The following is a 19,015-nucleotide window of genomic DNA, read 5'->3' as shown; positions in this document are numbered from 1 at the left end:
GAAATTAATCGATTAGCTTGTATCGATTTCATATCCGCTTCAAAAGTCTGAAATAAGCCAAATACTAACTGATAAAAAAGGGAAAACAGTATGCTTAGATATAAATAGGTACCCACATCCGAAAATAGCTACCAATTAATAAATAATATATTGTTACGTGAAGGTACGGTTTCCGCGTGGTGACCATCATCGGCAGCACAGTGGCGGCAGCTGCCTTCGCTCTCTCCTACTACGCGACCAGCGTCGAGTATCTTTACATTGTCTACGGAATCGTTGGTGGTTGGTACTCGTATATATAATACTTATAACTTCAAGAGAAATAGAATCTATCTAGAATATATATATTATGTACACATTTCGACACATGATGCATACCTATTGTTTGGAAATACCTAAAATGAAATAAAAATGTGTGTGCATCTGGTCACATACTCATATTCACCCAGGATCCTGTGGATCAGTTTGGGATCCTAGTGGTTAAATTCGGAGACTCGTAGCTCAGTTTCAACTCAGATTGAGGTTTGACTTGAAAAAAAGAAAGTCAAATTCAAAGCGTTTATTCCGAATTTAGACCTCCTCAGGCAGTTTTTGTCAGGCATTTTTCAAGCTATAAACTACTAGCATTTCGAAACGACCACTGTTGAAACCAGAAGAAACTGTAAACAGTCATCTTTCTTTACTATAATAGAGATTGCACAAATTAGTACACTTAGTATACGTGTGTACCTAAGTAAATAAGTACTAAACGTATCATACATAGCTAATATACTTTGCTTGCCTCGTACTTATTCAAGCTGCATATGTTACAGGCATTGGTTTGTGCATGGTGTACATGCCAGCGGTGCTGACCGTGGGCTTCTACTTCGAGAAGTGGCGTGCCCTGGCCACGGGCCTGGCACTGTGCGGATCAGGCGTGGGCACCTTCGTCATGGCGCCGCTCACCGACGCGCTCAACGACAGCCTCGGCTGGCGGCTCACTATTGTTGTTCATGCTTGTAAGTGTAGTTTGCTTTGTAGTTTTTACTAGTAAAGACTATGTATCGACTATTAATCGGGTAGTAGGTAGTACCACCTAGGATGGTATGACGCTATGGTTCTGGTCTTTCGTCGTACAAAATGTTCTATAGCATTTATTCAGTTTTACTTTTTTTTTAATTTGCCTAATTCCACTTTATATGTCAAATGTATTTAATGAAACAAATCTTTATACCCGTCTTGTTATTGTTTTGCAGGCATGCTGCTCTTATGCATAATCTTCGGAGCAATGTTCAGACCGATTCAACCCATAAGAGTAACACTTACAGACCAAACAGAGGAAGAAGATATGGCTCGTCGGCACGAAGAAGCAGTTGAAAAACTGAATTCGATGCTCAAATTGCAGAGCAAATTAGACTCGGGCATATCCTTGCCAGCAGATATGAGATTCACTAACAAAGTCAGCCCGCATACTTGGATGGGTGTGCCCAACAACACTCACTATCCAACTGCCGAAGAAGTGTTTCGTGGCAGCAACAGTCATATCAACGGTGCGCAGTACGGAGGCCGTAGAGCATCAGCCAACGCTGGAGCAATCAAATCACACAAACCCATCTTCATGACTATAACAGTGGCCGAGAAAGATGAGCAGGAAGATTCCAACAGCAACATTGACAACGCTGAACCACCTACTGCACCTCTTATTGGGGCAACCGTCAAAGTATTGCCTTCTCAACAAGCTCCCCGCCGCTCTCATTTGGACCTTGTAGCCAGGCCGCTGTACAGAGATGATATCTTTTTCGGCGCTAGCTTGACCAGGCTACCACAATATACATCACGTACATCTCTGGGTTACCACTTAGCAGTAACACACGTTCCGACCAAGGAAGATACCAGAGAAGAGACATCAAGCAAATGCAAATTCTGTCCCGAAGCTGTGAAGAGGGCATTAGCAACTATGTTGGATGTCAGCCTTTTCCGTTCTCCTACATTCGTAATCCTCGCTGTGAGTGGATTCTTCACGATGTTAGGATTTTTCGTACCTTATATGTATGCTACGCAAAGAGCAAAGGACAATCATGGTAGTGAAATTAGTCAGAAGTGGCTGGTATCTGCCATTGGAGTGGCGAACATCGTCGGGCGTATCATGTGTGGTCTGGTATCTTCGATGCCGAAGGTGTCACCACTGTGGCTGAACAACATTGCGGTGTCTGCAGGAGGCATTGCTACCATGATCAGTGGCCTGTACTACCATGACGTTTACCAGTTCGGATATTGCGCTGTTTTCGGTCTTGCTGTTGGTAAGTTGTCCTTTCTTTTGTGCAATAAGTGAAATAATTCCTATATGTATACGTTATAATAAAATATTGTCCTTTCAGCTTGCTTCGCGTCTCTCCGTTCGATCCTGGTTGTGGAATATCTTGGTCTAGAACAACTGACCAACTGCTTCGGTCTTTTCCTTCTTTTCCAAGGACTTGGTGCTTTATTAGGTGCTCCAATTGCTGGTAAGTGAATAAAAATTCCTTTAAAACACATTTATACTTGTGGTGATGAATGACGCTAATACACAATCACGCGGCCCCTAATCACTACTTTTAATACATGTCAATAGTAGATTTATTAACAGATGATCAATTAAATTTTTTCAGTATAGTTGGCGCCATTATCTGTGTCCTTTGCAACGGGCACAGTGCCAAATACCTGCCTTGTGCGTGTTTGAACCCGCATATACGAGTAGACATTGAAAAATCTTATCTCTTCGTTTAATTATATTGGCCAATGTGCTTAGGGCGAAAACGCAATAGGTATGCATTTTGCCGGTTTCCCTAAGTACAACACTTCGTTACTGAAGATTTAATTATTATTTTTACAGGTTTTATAATGGACCAGACACAGAGTTATGACATCACATTCGGCGTGTCTGGAGCCTTCCTACTGATATCTGCATTGATGTGCTTCCCAGTAGACCGCATCAGCAGGTGGGAGAAGGAAAGAAACAAATTGAATCCTCCACAAAACGTTTGATCGGGCACGGAAGGTCGAGTGGACCGCCGTGATACCAAACAGTCTAGGGTGGAGTGAACCTTGGTGCCAAAACTCCAGCTATGGTATCGGTATTCCGAGTCACTAGATAACGTGTGGAAAAGTTTCTGACTGGAATTCGACGTTTCCGAAATGGCCGATTTTGAAATTGGTTTTGGCCAAAACAAAATGCTTTGAATACCAGCCTTGAAACCATTTCGGCAATCTTACCCAAGTAGATAATCTATAAATTGTCCAAAATGTTATTATCGTTTAAAGTGTATTCTAAACGTTTGTATAACCATTGCTACAACAAACCCCTACCTATCGTAAGTAGATGTGATAAAGTTTGGATCTGAGTGTGTGAAAATGTTTGTAACTTAATCACTCTAAATCTACTGAACGGAATTTCCATTAAATTTGGTATAAGGGTAGAATGTTAACCTGGAATAGCACAGATACCGTTTGGGCGCAGTTAGTTAAATAATATTTATAAAGTAAAACTTGCCTCGAATATGAAATTAGTAAGTAGAAACATTCCCAAAAGTAAATTTTTGACAAAACTGCAGTGGATTGAACTAGTGTATAGGCTCAGTTAAGTCAGATAAATGCATTTACATAGGATTAGAAGTAAAAGTACAAAGACTCAAAAGTAAAATAGAAATAGTACGCAGTTTTGTTAAATGAGATGATCTGAAGCCAAATTGTACTTCAATTTTATACTACACTTATTTAATGTGGTTGCAAATTATAAGACTCTTGTTATATTTTAGTTTGTAATTTAGGATATTGCATGTTACAAGCGTGTTTGAAATAACTAAATGTAATTTTAAATGTGCCTTATGAAGTGATAAATAGATTTAAATTGTAATTATTTACTTTACGAAAATTTTATATTATTGTAGCTGGTCGTAGAAGTTGCAATTTATTGGTATTCTGTTATGAATTGTGTTTGTGTGGGTTATTATGAGTATCTTAGATTAGTGCTACAAAAGTAAAGGCTGTGGTCTTTTATAGTATAGAGAAATCATAGTCTTCAATAACTGCATATTTCTGTAACAAATAGGACATTTCGATCTTATTTTTTGAAAAACAAATCATGTCCATAATCTTAGTATGCTTACTACTTATATACTTTCGATCACCAGTGGGTAAAGTGTGGGTTTGCATTTCACTTCTCAATATCGAGTCGATTCGCAGCAAGACTCAGCGCGCCATTGTGAGGCGACGACAATCACACTGTAATGTGATTGGTTAGCTGCGTCGTAGTCGATTCGAAGTGAGAGGCAACAAGTAAGGAGTTAAATGCAAACTCTCGATCATCGTATTGACCATTGGAGTTCATTTTCTATGTACCAATTAAACTGTAAGCTCTGTGCGCCCCAACCACAGACCATTTAAAAACGGACTGTGGCCTCAACTATGCAGGTATAAACTAGTGGGGAATAACACTGTCTACAGCAGTCTTTTGCTGAAAAGTTGTGGTGTTGAGTAGTTGTGGGCCGTTGAGTGTTGTCCATTTATTTATTCTAGTGAGATGAATCTGGTCAACTCTCGTCGAATAATATTTATTTTGATTTTTTTTATTATTGTTAATGTTTTGAGTTTCAATAGCGTATTGACGGCACACACTCATTTTTACTTTGGTACATAGGTTGGTAATAAAACTACAACTGAATGATTTTGTGTTCAAAATGATGTTTGATAATGCCAAATGGCCAAGTGTTACGGAGATGGGATGTGCTTACGGAATCAAAAATCAGTACAATTATTTCTAACGCTAGAGGTCTGATATGAAAAGTATACAAATAAAAACAATTGAAGGATGCCAATGCGAGCGGTGTAAATAGAAATTAGTGATTATATTGATAAGACATTATACAAACTGATGATATTCAAATTAATACCTACTACTATTTTGAATTATTATTGTGATAACAATATGTAACGGATTTTACATTTTATACTAAAATGTAACCTCATCCCAGTACTTACATGTTTTAAAGAGATATTCATGCATGATCCAAGAGTAGTGTTAAGCAATCCTTGGGTGTTTTCACTTAGGTTGTTCATGTAAGCACCTTATCAATAATAATAACGATTTTGTTACTATTCTGTGTTTACTTTATCTCCAACCAATCTCCAAGATGCTGAATGACAAGCCTATAATACAAGCCTGTATTAGTTTAACCCACAGATCAACAAAAAATATACCCGGCTTTTACCTGTTCCGATGTTTGTATCAAATCTTAAATTTCACCTACTTCAGCTTGTCAAATTTTCCTCGTTATTGCTTCAGTTTCCATATTATGATAGCACGACCTGACGGTGCACCCACGATCGGCTCGCGACGAGGGAACTACAAAACGGTTTACTGCACGATTTTTTTTTGGAATGCAACAAGATCTAACTAGAAATTAGAAAAGAAAAAAGATAGGCAAAAATGACATTTTAAAAAAAATCATACCAGCAAATTGTTCCTTTGTTCAGCGATCAAGAGGGGATGACAGAACCAGATGATTATCCCATATGTTCTTAAATTAATAATTATCGCGATTGAATTCACTGCTAGAGGCAAAGTCCATATAAGAAAATGGTCAAAAGCGAATTAAAACGCGGGGCCCTTTTAAATATGTGTTAGAACGTGTGTTGTACGCATTAGTACTAATGGATTGTACGTACATGCGTAGGATAAAACTGTCAGCCAGTGACAACTATATTCGCCAGTGGCGCCAACTAGTGGGCGAAAAAATGATAATCCATATTGCATTGCATCCTATTTGGATCTATATAGCTTTTGTCGGCACCCACACTGTCACCGAACCACATACCGACGCGAATGCATGAACATTGCGTAGTTTGTATGACTGCTTTTATTTACTGCAATGAAAAACTAGCAATATATGGCGAAACTGTCAAAGTTTGGCGAACTTTTCCGCGATAGTGTGGAGCCGGTATTAATAGTGTTCTAAAAAGAAGGGTTGCTCGATTGAATATGATTTAATAATACCATTCTTTGCAAACAAGATCTTATATTTGCATTTTAATTACAAAGAATAACCTATGAGTTGGAATTAGGTCCGCGACGACGGCCGAAGGTCTGTACAACATTCACGAATCTGAAATGTAATACAAAAAATATTAAGATCTAAATTACTAGCTTTTGTCAGTTCTTTTTTCCGCGACAGATTTTCCTTGTAGTAAAATAGATTGGAAAAGTCGTATCAGGCTGCACTGACACACATTAAATTAGGTAGGGAAGCATTAATATGAAAGAAACTGCTGAGGGAAGGTGGGCAGCTTGATATGATGTAAGTATTGTTGTGCCTGGTTTATAAAATTTTATTTTTCATCACTTTACAATTGATCAAAATTATATTTCTATATACATGCTTTGTGATTATGTACAAGGTAAATGTACTTACCTACTTTTACATTGGTAAAAATATATATAAAAAAGAATAATGGTAAACCCTTCTGGCTTGGTAGTTCTTTGCAGCTTTGAAAAATATTATTTAATTTCATGTATGGCATCAAAAAATGCCTGTGAAAGTCTAATTTCTGAATAATGTTTTGACTAAGGAAAGAAAATAATATAAGGTTATAATTTACCTCCTGTTGTATTGGATCCTACGCTTGGCACGGCCAGTCTTCTTCTTTTTCTTTTGTTGTTTCTCTACCTTGGGCGTCTGACCCTTTACCTTACCTGAAATTAAAAAAGAAATATTGCTCTGCTGACTTAAATGAATAAATTAATATGTGTCACAAATTTTTAGACAGATAAGCATAGGATTGTCAAAATGCTTACACCAACTTTATCTTCCATCACAGAGTTAAAAATTTAAACTCAATTCACAAATTAGGGTGAAATAGTCGCAGAATGGGAGGACTAATCAACATCTGGTGCTTGCACTGGCATTCCCAATCAGGAAATAATGAAATAGTTCTATTCATTTCAACAATTACTCACCAGCACGAGCCAAAGAACCATGCACTTTACCACCAAGCAGTGGCACTGTGAGGTCGAGTTCTGTGGATGAGAGCTCAGACACCAGACATGCATCTTCTAGGGGAGCACCACACAATGACAGTGTTAGCTCCTCAGCTTCTACACCAGCAAGGGTCCTAATTCGGTCCTAGAAATTGTATAACAATTTTTTGGAACATTTCTACACAATTGTCTCATATTGAAAAACACAGACAGACAAAAGTATGCTAATACCATTTATTATTAGCATACTTTTGTCTGTTAGTTGTAGGTATTTTTGTAAATTGTGTAAGTAGTACCTATGACAGATAGGTAGTAAAGAAATATCATAGGTACCTACTGTCTATTGTCGTCACCTAACCTAACCTCAACAACTATATGAAGTTGCTCAAATTAATTTATCGTAAACATTTGAGCACTAACCAACAGTAAAATGAGTATTATGATACCCAGATAGTTTATTTCCACCCCAGATATACGCAGAATAAATCAAATACATTACCAATTTATCATACGCTATGAATCTTATCGTCAATAAATTAAGTCTTTACAAGTTTTTCTTACCTTAATTTGACCAATGGACTCCTCGCCATTGACGTCTAGAACGTGCGTAGATTGTCCTCTGATGTGCAACTGCATTTTGAGGCTTCTGAAAGAACAAAACTAATGTACACGGCGTGGTCGAACTCTGACTGAATCACAACACAGTATATGCATGAAGTAACACTTTAAATTATTACTAAAAATATTACTGAATGCGTAATTCCTGAGCTTATTAGTTATCGCGGCGTTTTTCATAGGAATAATTAATTTTATACTGAAATATGCAATTTCACTAACCTTATCAGCCAATTTTGACAAGTAAAAGAAACAAAGATGGCAAGCGGAAACGGAAAACAGATATCTAATCTAAATGTCAGCTCTACACTGACGCCAAAGTCGGACAAATGTGACGCGAATGTGTGAACATTGCGTAGTTAGATGAGTGCTTTTATTTACCACAATGAAAATCTAGCAATATGTACCGAATCGCCGAAGTTCGGTAAATTATTCGACGATAGTGTGGAGCCGTCATATATGCTGTGTCGCAGGGCTTGTTAACATTACCAAATTCACACTAAAAGTATCGTTAATTAATGTTATTTCCCTAAAGTTAAAACTGGTAACGGTAAGACGGGTATCGTTACTACAATTCAAAAACGTTAAATTAAACGTTAAAATTCACCAATTCACTAATTAACGTTAAAAGTATCGTTACTTATTTCCATTTAGTTTTATTGAGTTGCAAGATTCTACCCATATATTGTACAAACAGATCTACACATATACTGTACACAGTATATTGGAAGTTTAATAAAAGCGTCTCCCATAATAAAATATATTTTATACACACACATAATATTTAAAATGTACTTATCATTTTACACCGATTAACCGATTTTGTAATAGATATTGAACACGATTGCGTAGAAGGCATTTTTGGTCGTAAATCTGCAACAATATTGAAAATTGGCACTTTTTGCCTCAATGGCAATGTTTGTGTACCTTAGTTGTACCAGTAGCGCCATCTGCGCTGAGTTTTGCGTAATATGCCCTATTCCATGGGGGAAATCCTAATCCTAAATATCAAAAAATCCTTGTGATCGGCCACACATATGCAGAATGTGTGTGAGTGACTATAGCAGGCACGACAGATAGCAAACAGACTATCGTGAAAGGGCCCTAATATTGATTCTTTTTTCTTTCGTTTGGTTGGAAGCATTGCTATTCCACCCGCGAGCTCGTGATTGGCTGTCATTGAAAAGCGGCTGACTGGGCCGATTGCCCGTGATCAGTGTATCATTTTTGGAGTCTAGTTTCATACTAAAATGATTAAATGATAAACTATTGGACGTCGTGGTATTGCGGCGATTTTTTAATTGAACATGCTGTCGAGATTATTTCGGCAGTTTCTCTTTGCATTGATACATTGGGCTGTGAATTTACTTGTTGCTGTTCAAAATGTTTATCAGCAAATTTGGTGCAGCAGTTCATCTGAAAGTGAAGTGAATCAAAGTGATATAAAAATTATTCTGGAGAATATGCCCAAAATTACCAAGAAGTTAAAGCATCTGGTGGTTCAGGCCGATACCGACCACCACAGTTTGGCAGACCTGGCGCGTGTTGTGATTTGGAGTCTCGTAGCTGGAATTCCCTATGTTAGCTTTTATGACATCACAGGTATTTATCTATAAACATTTTTTTGTTTTAAGTCAGTATACATGAATTATAAAAATTAATACCTATATAAAAAATTAAATAACCTAAGATATTATCCTATTCCTAGTTTCTTACTTAGCTATTGTACCTTTATATGAAAAGAAAAGATATTTTGAATTATGTAAATTTTGTATTTATATATGTTGTCATCCATAAATAACTAATACCGACAGCATGATGATGCAATTAGAATTCTTTTTACTGCAATAAATTTGATAATGCCACAATAAGCTTAGTTATACTTATAATCTTAAATTGAATGTTATACCTAGATCTTCTTTTTAGGAGAACTGAAGAAGAATGAAGAGAAACTATTTCATGAAGTTGAAAGATATAAAAAAGGTATACCAGGCTTCATTAAATGGACAAGAATGCCAGATTTAAATGGTTACACTAATGGCCAACAGGCTCACACAGTCACAGTTAATATATTTACCCAAGACGATGGTCGACCAGTTGTAGCTCAATGTATACAGAATATAGCTGAAGAAAAGATTTCATGTCCACAAAATACTAGGGAATTAACTGCACAAGAGTTTGGTGGAGTATTATCCTCATTCTATCCTTCCATTCCTGATCCAGAGTTATTGTTATACACTGGGTCGTTTTTATGCACCTATGGTGCTTTGCCATGGCAAATAAGACTTACGGAATTTGTGCAGCTTTCCATAGACCATAAAGTTAGTGTTGATAGTTATGTAGGTGCTTTGTACAAGTATAATAAATGTGATCAAAGGTTTGGTAAGTAGTGAACTATAAGCCAAATAATAGGCCTAAGTATATATATTAGGTTATTTATATTTTTAATAAATTTGGTTCCAGTTATTTATAATATAGAAATGTAATTGATTTATTTCTATACACAATATCGAAAACATACATTATCATTATCCATTTTAAATTACAATTCATCTAATTATCTTTTTTGTAAAATGTGTCTTGATGAGGTCCAGACAATATTCTTTTTTTATTTATGGCCCATTGTAGGTCTAAGAAGGGTGCAACTCACAAAACATGACTTCAATAGGACTGTAACCAATTTTCTTTGTAATGAGGCCAAATTTAAGTGCACATTTTTAGGTACTTAATTATTTTTTTTATTGTTCTTTACACAACCTGGTGTTTGATTCAATAAACTTTTTGGCTGAATTTATATTGGTTATTATGCTCCCAGTGCAAGAGTTAAATTAAATAGCATAAATTGATCCTAAACTTAGGAGTGGACAAATATGGACAAAAGTGGATATTTCTCAGATTTGTCACCATGTTTGTCTCAGTAAGAGACCTACAATATACTTATTGAATGATTACTCCATAAGAGCTTTCAGTTCCAGTTCAACTCAGTCATTAGAATTGTTAGTTAACTATTACAATTTTAATTTGTTAGTGTACTGTATTCGTAATAAATGCTTCAAGTTATTATTGTGTTGTATTTTTTGTAATAAAAGCAAACTGTATCTCCATGTAACTCCACCAGGATTTAAAGTTTGATCTCTTTGATAACATTCATTTTATCATTTTCATTTCATTATATCAAAATTAAATGTCAATGAGGAGTATGTTTTTGGAAAAAGTATTTAAAAAGCCAAATGACTGAGTATGTAACAGTTTACTTGGGCCGTAACAAATACCCTAAAATCATTTCAGGACATTGGTCAATCATTTGGAACATTGATTGACTCTACCAACAGGCCAAGAATCGCTAACTTGACCACTACCATTTTTTGAGCATGCCCTCCGGTCCGTGGTCGAGTTTTAAATGGCCGAGTAGCCACTAAAGCCCTCTGTATTAGTATTTTCAAGCAATAACTTTTATTATACGTAAATGAATAAGGGTCTAATTAAATAGATTGGCACTTTAAGGATAGGGAAATGAAAATGTATTGCTGTCAAATAAAATTTATTGGAATAGGTAATGCATTTAAGGTTAGTGCATATTAAAATACTATACACAAATACTCAAATATTTACACCTGAAGCAAGCAGAATTGTCTCGACCTGCAAGAGAAAAAATATAACTATTACATTGTTTGTTAGATTAATTGTATAGATAAGGTAGATGTGGGAAGTCTGTTTTTAATTAAAATTAATTCTGCTAGTGACGACTCCAATGAAAAAATTATGCTAGATAAAAAAATAATCAATTAGAATATTTTTGATATTTTCGTTCATACCGTGTTTGCAATTCAAATACAACACTCTTCTATAATAACAATAAATGGCAAAGTTATCTTTAATATTAAAGTATGAATAACTATCGAGTAAGACACAATGTAATGTATCACTATTAGTCAAAGCGTTCCGTAAAAATAATATAAAATATGTACAACCTGTCGTATGTGTAACCTTGGTTCACCGGCGGTGTCGGGAGTGACTGCCGCTGCGCGAGCGCCGCCGGTCGTAGTCCCTAGACCGCTCATACCTATCGTGTCTGTCGTAGTCCCGGCCCGACCTGTCGTAGGACCTATCCCGTTTGGAACTCTCCCTGTCGTAAGACCTCTTGTCCCGTCGCCGCGAGCGCGAGCGCCGACGCTCGGACCGCGATTCGTAACTTCCCGACCGCGATCTCCTCGTACGTTTCCTAGGTCTCTCATCGTCAGACTCATCTCTATATTTATCTTTATGCGACCTCTCGTAATCTCTACTCTTTGATGATTTGTGCTTGTCATAATATTCATCTTTCTTTCTTGACTTTGATTTTTCTGATCTTTCGTAATCGTCGTGTTTCGATTTCGATGAGTTCCTATCTGATTTATGATACTTGTCTTTCTTCTCCTTATGTTTCTTCGACTTCTTCGCTGACTCGCTCGAACTGGAGTTCTTTCGTTTACGTTTCTTGGCACGTTTACTTTCAATTTTCACTCCCTGTTCACTTTCAGACGAAGAACTACTGGAAGACAAGGAATCCGCTTCGGAATCGCTAGAAGAGGCTGAACTAGTTTTGTTATATTTGCTGCTATTTTTTTGGGGACTAAGGGTGTGGTCCCTTTTACTTTTTTTCGTTTTCTCCTCAAAGATCGTATCTAACTTTTTAATGCCGTCTACTTTGTCGATAGATTTGTTTTTTTCTGGCCTTTTGTCTTTAGAGAGGCGGCGTTCCGGAAGTTTTTCTGGTGTTTCTGTTTCGATGGGCGGAGGCGTCGCTGATGATCCTAAAATATTGAAATTTTTCGTAGTAGGTATCTGTAGATGACGCAGGGGAGTAATGTGAGAGAACCATGAAGTAAAAACAGGTTTCCTATTTCTCCAACAAAAGTTATGTGACAATACACCGGGCGCATGGGAACCTGGCCGCCCACTTACGTGCTACTAGTCAGTTGCCAATGGATGCGCAGTAAATGAAGTAAGCCCCTTCCGGTCAAGTTTGTTCAAAAGTGATAATCGCTATGTAAAACTTGATAGGTACATCAGGTTTTACACATCTCAATTGAACAGTGATCGTTCCGGCATTTCATACAGTTTCAGTTGTAATGTTGGTTTAATTTTGATTCAAGAAAATAGACAAATTGTGTACATAAATATAGCGGAAGAATTGAGGTTCGATTGCGATTAAGCAGATGTTATTAATGCCATTGTGGCCATTGCCATGTGTCTATATTTGTTCTATGGAGAAAAACTTACTAGATCTTCGCGGCCTGTCGGGCGTGGCGGCGGGCGTGGCGTCCTCGCCCGCCTCGCGCAGCTCCGCGCGCCGCACCTCGGCTTCGATGTCGCGCGCCGTCCGCTCGAACTCCTGCCTTCTGCGCTTGATCAGCTCCTTTGAAGTAATAAACAAAACAAATATATCTCACCATGTCTGCGTGTTCCCGATTTCGTTTTGGGATTGTTTCGGGATTGTGCCGTCATGAAGTAAGCGTAAAATAACCTCAAATTTTGAAAATTTTGCTGTGATTTTACAACAGGCCACCTGTCTGACGTCACCCTTCTTGGGAATGCTATTACTGCCTATCAGCTGCCTGGCTGTGTCCCTTACACGCTGTTATGAGGCGGACCACAAGCTATAAACATATATATGGCGTGTGATAAAGAAAATATATAAGCAACAACGATAAAGCTATTATTGTTTAGTTCTTCATGGTAGAAGGGAAACATACTTTTGTTTTAAAAAATTAGGATGAAATAAAAGTATAATCAATTTTCCATTTCAAATGTCTATAAGTACATACATACATAAATTTACACTCTGCAAAAATGTGACCTTTGTGCGTCATGAAGATAAGTACACGGGCAAAGATTTTACATTTGGGTACATAGTACTGGCTAATGTTATTTTAGCACAAAGTGTTTCCTTGAATACCTACGTCATTTATTCAAATGAGTAGTTCTAAAAACTCGAAAATTCTAAGAGAAGGTACTTAAAATCGGATAATTGGTAGGAATCACATAACCTGTCAAAATAGTTAATTTTTTTCGCTATACAATTTTGAACCTCGGGACCTTATGATACACCATAACTAACCTGCAGCTGGTGGTCAGAGATTTCATTCTGGTCGTCTTCACCGTTGCTGTCTTCGCTGCTGCTCTCATAGGCGCCAAGTCCTGCACACATACACTACACATAACACTATGTTGTAGTCACAAGCGCTGCTGGACCTATCTTACCATTCATTCTTTAAAATTCTAACCATTTTATTCATAAAAATTTCAAGCATGGTAAGCCTACAGTTAATATATGATTTGACCTTATCACTTTTCAATATTTCACATTTTGAAAGAACAAACAAAACATAATGAAAAAAGGCTAAAAATGGTTGTGCTCGTGTTACGTTTGAAAGCCTATATAGAGGCTACATGATACTTTTGCCAATATCTTAGTTTGCTAGTACATTTATTTTATTACATTTCAAATGGTAAATTAAGTCGAATCAGAGCGCGATAACTGAATGGATAAAATATAAATGAAATTCACATACATATACATGAATTTAATTAGAACATCTATAGAATTCTGGATGTATTCTTACCAATTTTCCATTAAACACAATGGGGTGAAACTTTGCCGATTTAAATATTTTCCTTTTTGTTACTAAGTTAGAATATTGATGCGGTGTCAGCTGAAAGGAAAAGGTTTTTATGGACATCCATGGCAGTTCAGTTTTCATTTGAATTCAGTGAATCAATATTTAAATACTGCAGTAATGGCATATGATACTGAACAGAGTTCCCTAGAGAATCTCAAACAAGAAATATTGAATGATTGGGAAAGTTGTTCAATACAAAAGTTGGATTTCAAGTATATTATATTACCCGCCATTTTCTTGTAATTTAATAGTATATTTACGATGATAAGACTGCCATTTATGTCTTCGTGAACTATCTGGCAAACATTCCAAATTTTTACATAATTCATTGAAATTAAAAGGGTACAAATCTATATTATTTTTTGCTATAAAAAAATTGTACATTTCGAAATAATAACATAGAACTTTTTGAAATTTACAATTTTAAATCAGTGTACAGGCAACATGGCTAAGTAAATTTAAGGTTAGAGACGTATGTATGAGAGAATGAGCGAGATAGTTCATGTAACGTGTGAAGAGCTGCAACTCACCGAGTCCGCTGGCGATGGCGGCCAGAGCCTTGGACTTGCTGGCTTTCAACACGTTGAGGCGCGACGCTTTTACCATATAAATAAAACCAACATTAATCACACACCACATGTATTCAATCAACAGCTATCTGAAATAAGACTTTATTAGCGATGAATTATCACATTTTATCACAGCACGGTTCTTCGTCACAATTTAATTTAAATATATCACAGTTTCAGAGTCAGTACGCGGATGTTTCTTGTATAGAGTAATGTGTCGATCGACGGGCCTTTTGGTATAAGCCTATATGAGTGGAAATACCTTGTGCGGCGGTATACCGGGCCATTTCCTCCTGGCTCACCAAGTGAATCTCACTGTCAGTCACCTCCAGTAGGATTTCTGTCAGAGTGCGGCGCACTGTGAGCATCTGAAATCAAATACTAGTTACTAGCTGTTAGTGTCCAACCAAATATTAGGTTTTGGCATTTTTAGTTCTGACCGAGCTAAAATTACGGCTGAATTATTATTCAGCTGAAATTTGCAGCCTTTATAATAGTATATAGCAATAGCAGACTTATACCAATTGGATGTTTATCTATATATGTATTTGTTATAAAATATAGTATCGTTGAGTTAGTATCCCATAACACAAGTCTCGAACTTACTTTGGGGCTAGCTCAGTCTGTCATTTGTCTTAATATATTTATTTATACCAACGTATTTTGTATCAGATTTTGTTATAATTTTACTAATAGTATAAATACGGAAGTATGAATTGTTAATGATTGTTAATGTTAATTAACATTCATTCATATTATTTATTCGCCAATCAAGTGTTACAATGATCTAAAAGTAATTACAAAGCCCCACTGCTGTGACACTGGCCTTCCTTACATATGGAAAAGGATTAACACACCATAGGATACTTTTATTTTTTCTCAAAAATCTTCATAGGTATCCCAGAGAAGCAACCAAATGATTTCCTTACCACTTCTTGCATGATATCCTCTTTGGTCTTCTTAACGAGCTGCGGTTCCGGTTCCTCCTTGACGGCCGGTTCCTCGCCCTGCGGCTCCGGCTCCGGATCTGACTCAGACTCCATCACTGCGTTTTCGGGCTCCGAATCTGATTCCTATAATGGCAGATCATTTGAAATAAATAATAATGAAATTCATTGTATAATTTCGCTGTTGTCATTAAGTTTTTTTCTATAATTTATGTACTTTTTTATGTTTGTAGTGTGCAATAAAGTCAATCTAAATAAACATATTTCAGAATAATCGTATACCACAGGTACAGCATTGTAGTACAAATTGGCAATGCTGTCAGCTTTTGGGCATGTTGCCGCAGGGAAATTTGTACTTTTAATATTTTTAAAAATTACAAAAATTAAATTGTGATGTTCGAGTGAATCGGGATTCGGCTTTACAAGTTTCATTTTTGCTACAAGGTTATATTGTGTTAGCAGATAGATTAGTAGTTACACAAAATGGGCGAAAAATACAATCATGTTGAAGAGTCATATGTCTCGAAAAAATGTGCCAATATTTATTGCCGTAACAAATTCAAAAAGCAGAAGTTCAAGGGCACGCATCATGAGAGTAGATATTTATAACATGAAATCTCTGACGACATGATTAGATAGAACCGCGATAAGGGGTTTTATCGAGGTATTACTTCAAAGGCAAGGTACTATTTATAATTCTGTGCTTTATTCATATTGTAAGAAAAGTATATTTATTTTTTGTATATGGATGGCTGGAAATAATGATAACCCTGAAATAAATCTAGCACTTACAAATTTGCTTTTTGGCGGTGGCACAGGTTCCCCCCCTGCTTCCGCTTTCATTCTCTCCAACTCTTCTTCTTCCAACTTCTTCTTCTGTTTTTCTGCTTCTTCACGCGCCAGTTTTTCTTGTTCCCTCTCTATTGCTTTCTGTTTTTCACGTTCCATTTTCTCTAAACCTGTTAAATAATATTGTTATTTTTTATAAAAGTTATACTTTTTAGAATACACAGTTAAAAGTGTACATTCTCATAAATGATAGAGTAGGTAGAGTTGGATGAATAAAAACTTGATGACATAGAACCCAACACTGCCAGATTAATTGAATGTAATTTGAAATTGTTTGAATTTAAAATGCGCATACAAATTTGAAGGTTACAAATAATAATATAATATTATTTTACCTTCTCTTATCCAAGCGGGGAGCTGCCTGCGTTTAGCTGCATCTATGGTGGGAGTGGATGTCGCCGGAGGAATAATTGGTTCGATCACTGGTGGTATGATCGGTGGCTTATCTCTGCATAAAATACAATGGGCTATTTCACAACGTCTTAACATAAAGAAAGAAAAGTTTATATAAAATTAAAATATAAATGCTCTCTATTGTAAATGTGTTGCCTAGGTCTAGGTGTGTTATCCTCCCTTCTGTCCATCTCATAAAATGAAAAATAAAGAATTTAATTAAGGATCAAATAAACAAATTTCTAAAAAAACATTGAATTATGTTAATTTCCAGCAATCTCCATAGCATAAAAAAGTAATGTAACAAATTCATAATTGCTATAATCTTAAGCGCCATATATTTTTAATAATAATAGGAATATACATATAGTTGATTGCCCTTGCTATTGGATAAAATACTGGAGAACTTCAGACTTTGACGAAAAGACTAATAATCACTACACCTGTTAGTTCTAGAAGTCCTAGTAGATTTATGATCGCGGTTCTTGCTCTTGGACCGCCGGTCTCTGCTGCGGCTGCTGTCGCGGCTGCTGGCGTCCTGCGCCACTTGCGGGGCCGTCCAGTACCCGTGCTGGAACGTCGGCGCTGGCACGCCAGTTGTGTAGCTGCAAGTGGGACAATGATTGAATAAAGTATAACCTCTCTCACTCATCTCTGCATGTGGAGGCTAAAATAGTATTGAGTGATGTTTTATACACTATTTTTTAAACTGAAGTTGCATAAAATATGTTTCTATATGACTTAATAATAAAACAATATAAAGTGTAGGTACTGACACAGCATTTTCAGCCAAAATGTTGCATGATTCTAGTAAGTTAAAGTAGCTATGCAAGCAGTAGCCTATTTATGACCTTGGATTATTACCAAATGTATCCCAAATTTCAACATTAACCCAGAGACATGAAAGTGTGACAGACAAACTTTTGCTTATTTATAACCTTAACCAACCAAGCCAACCAACCAACCAACTAACCAAGTTTTGTATGGACATTGCAGATTAGGGAATTCAGAATGATTTAAAATTAAAATAGGGCTTAAAATTAATCTTACCCAGGCATAGCAGCAGGCCCATCTGGTGGCATAGCATACCCATCTATCATGGGTGCCATGGCTATAGATGAATCTGGCACCATTTTAGAATCCACACCTCCGGAACCGGGCCAACCCCATCCTGTGTAGGATAGTTGTTATAGCACATTTTAAACGCTGAGATAAGTAGAAATTATCTGAACCAAAACCTTAGGATTTAGTTACAACAGGTGTTTATAGTCTGTGATATGCTGATGCATCTTTTCTATCGCAACTTTGAAGAAACAAATTTTGCTACAGCTATAGCTGATATTAGTCAATATACAAATTTTGATATCCCTATATATATATATAATTCAATATATAGATATAATTCAATATTTATCTCTACACTGGTAACGTAAATTATGGATTTGCTATACATTTTTCTTACCCCACTGGTTCCAATTATTGTCCCAGGAATTACTGCCGGAGTTCCACTCAACCCCTGTAGGCACTGATTCCGTATTATCAGGGTTTTCGACCTCCATCGGTGCTTCGCCCTCCTCTGCATCGGGCTTCGATGAAGGTGGCGGAGGCGCCGCTATTATAGCGGCGGCTTCCTTCATAGCGATCCATTGTTGAGCTAGAGCAGCCCAATCTACTGAATTTGAATCCACATTTTGATAAGCACTGGGATTCAAAGCCCACTGCGTCGGATACGCAGGATTAGCGGCATCCTTGCCAGAGAACATGGTTGCCACTATATTGTCTATTTATATAGTTTGTACATACACTTGAATAATAACAAGAAGTTCTGATGTTACAAAAGGCATTTAGCACTTTATTAATTACTTATCACAATTAGAAACGGAAATAAAACCTAAAAATACAACGTCCAATGTAATGGAAATCGTCCACATTTTCCCATCTTTTGTCAAATTCAATGATTTCTTTTTTTTTACGCGGTGTGCCCTACACACA

The 19,015-nt window shown here is 36.7% G+C and overlaps 4 protein-coding genes across 7 annotated transcripts in view; 2 read left to right on the top strand and 2 right to left on the bottom strand.

Moving 5' to 3' along the window:
* Positions 1 to 5,109, top strand: part of LOC128672109 (uncharacterized protein) — a 28,709-nt gene extending 23,600 nt beyond the window's left edge. For both annotated transcript variants that reach the window (XM_053749027.2, XM_053749029.1), the window contains exons 5-9: positions 164 to 279; positions 810 to 995; positions 1,233 to 2,276; positions 2,355 to 2,480; positions 2,849 to 5,109. In XM_053749027.2, coding sequence (XP_053605002.1) covers positions 164 to 279; positions 810 to 995; positions 1,233 to 2,276; positions 2,355 to 2,480; positions 2,849 to 3,000 — 1,624 coding nt within the window. In that variant the 3' untranslated portion in view covers positions 3,001 to 5,109. The remainder of the gene's footprint in view (positions 1 to 163; positions 280 to 809; positions 996 to 1,232; positions 2,277 to 2,354; positions 2,481 to 2,848) is intronic.
* Positions 5,110 to 6,009: 900 nt separating this feature from the next.
* Positions 6,010 to 7,943, bottom strand: RpS30 (Ribosomal protein S30). Of its 2 annotated transcripts, none has more exons than XM_053749030.2 (5): positions 7,826 to 7,943; positions 7,550 to 7,634; positions 6,968 to 7,133; positions 6,610 to 6,703; positions 6,010 to 6,116 (listed from the first exon to the last, which is right to left on the bottom strand). In XM_053749030.2, exons 2-5 carry the CDS (start codon positions 7,622 to 7,624, stop codon positions 6,059 to 6,061), a joined length of 393 nt encoding a protein of 130 aa, XP_053605005.1. In that variant the 5' UTR covers positions 7,625 to 7,634; positions 7,826 to 7,943; the 3' UTR covers positions 6,010 to 6,058. The 2 variants fall into 2 exon arrangements, with proteins under 2 accessions (XP_053605005.1, XP_053605006.1); XM_053749031.2 differs by having other exon boundaries at positions 7,738 to 7,833.
* An 831-nt stretch (positions 7,944 to 8,774) lies between these two features.
* Positions 8,775 to 10,393, top strand: Tango14 (Transport and Golgi organization 14). The gene is made up of 2 exons (XM_053748682.2): positions 8,775 to 9,205; positions 9,530 to 10,393. The coding sequence occupies exons 1-2, from the start codon at positions 8,911 to 8,913 to the stop codon at positions 9,991 to 9,993; spliced, it is 759 nt and encodes a 252-aa protein (XP_053604657.1). The 5' UTR covers positions 8,775 to 8,910; the 3' UTR covers positions 9,994 to 10,393.
* A 735-nt stretch (positions 10,394 to 11,128) lies between these two features.
* On the bottom strand, positions 11,129 to 18,992 carry LOC128671864 (arginine/serine-rich protein PNISR-like). Of its 2 annotated transcripts, XM_053748680.2 has the most exons (12): positions 18,486 to 18,992; positions 18,074 to 18,194; positions 17,467 to 17,628; positions 16,966 to 17,078; positions 16,574 to 16,740; positions 15,764 to 15,907; positions 15,097 to 15,202; positions 14,796 to 14,861; positions 13,704 to 13,783; positions 12,866 to 13,001; positions 11,575 to 12,396; positions 11,129 to 11,242 (listed from the first exon to the last, which is right to left on the bottom strand). In XM_053748680.2, the coding sequence occupies exons 1-11, from the start codon at positions 18,784 to 18,786 to the stop codon at positions 11,597 to 11,599; spliced, it is 2,196 nt and encodes a 731-aa protein (XP_053604655.1). In that variant the 5' UTR covers positions 18,787 to 18,992; the 3' UTR covers positions 11,129 to 11,242; positions 11,575 to 11,596. The 2 variants fall into 2 exon arrangements, with proteins under 2 accessions (XP_053604655.1, XP_053604656.1); XM_053748681.2 differs by having other exon boundaries at positions 11,129 to 12,396.
* Between the last annotated feature and the right edge of the window lie 23 nt (positions 18,993 to 19,015).

This window comes from Plodia interpunctella, chromosome 8, assembly GCF_027563975.2.
Source record: "Plodia interpunctella isolate USDA-ARS_2022_Savannah chromosome 8, ilPloInte3.2, whole genome shotgun sequence".
NCBI lineage: Eukaryota > Metazoa > Arthropoda > Insecta > Lepidoptera > Pyralidae > Plodia > Plodia interpunctella.
The sequence above is the reverse complement of the archived record's forward strand: the minus strand, read 5'-3'. Positions and strand labels throughout refer to the sequence as shown.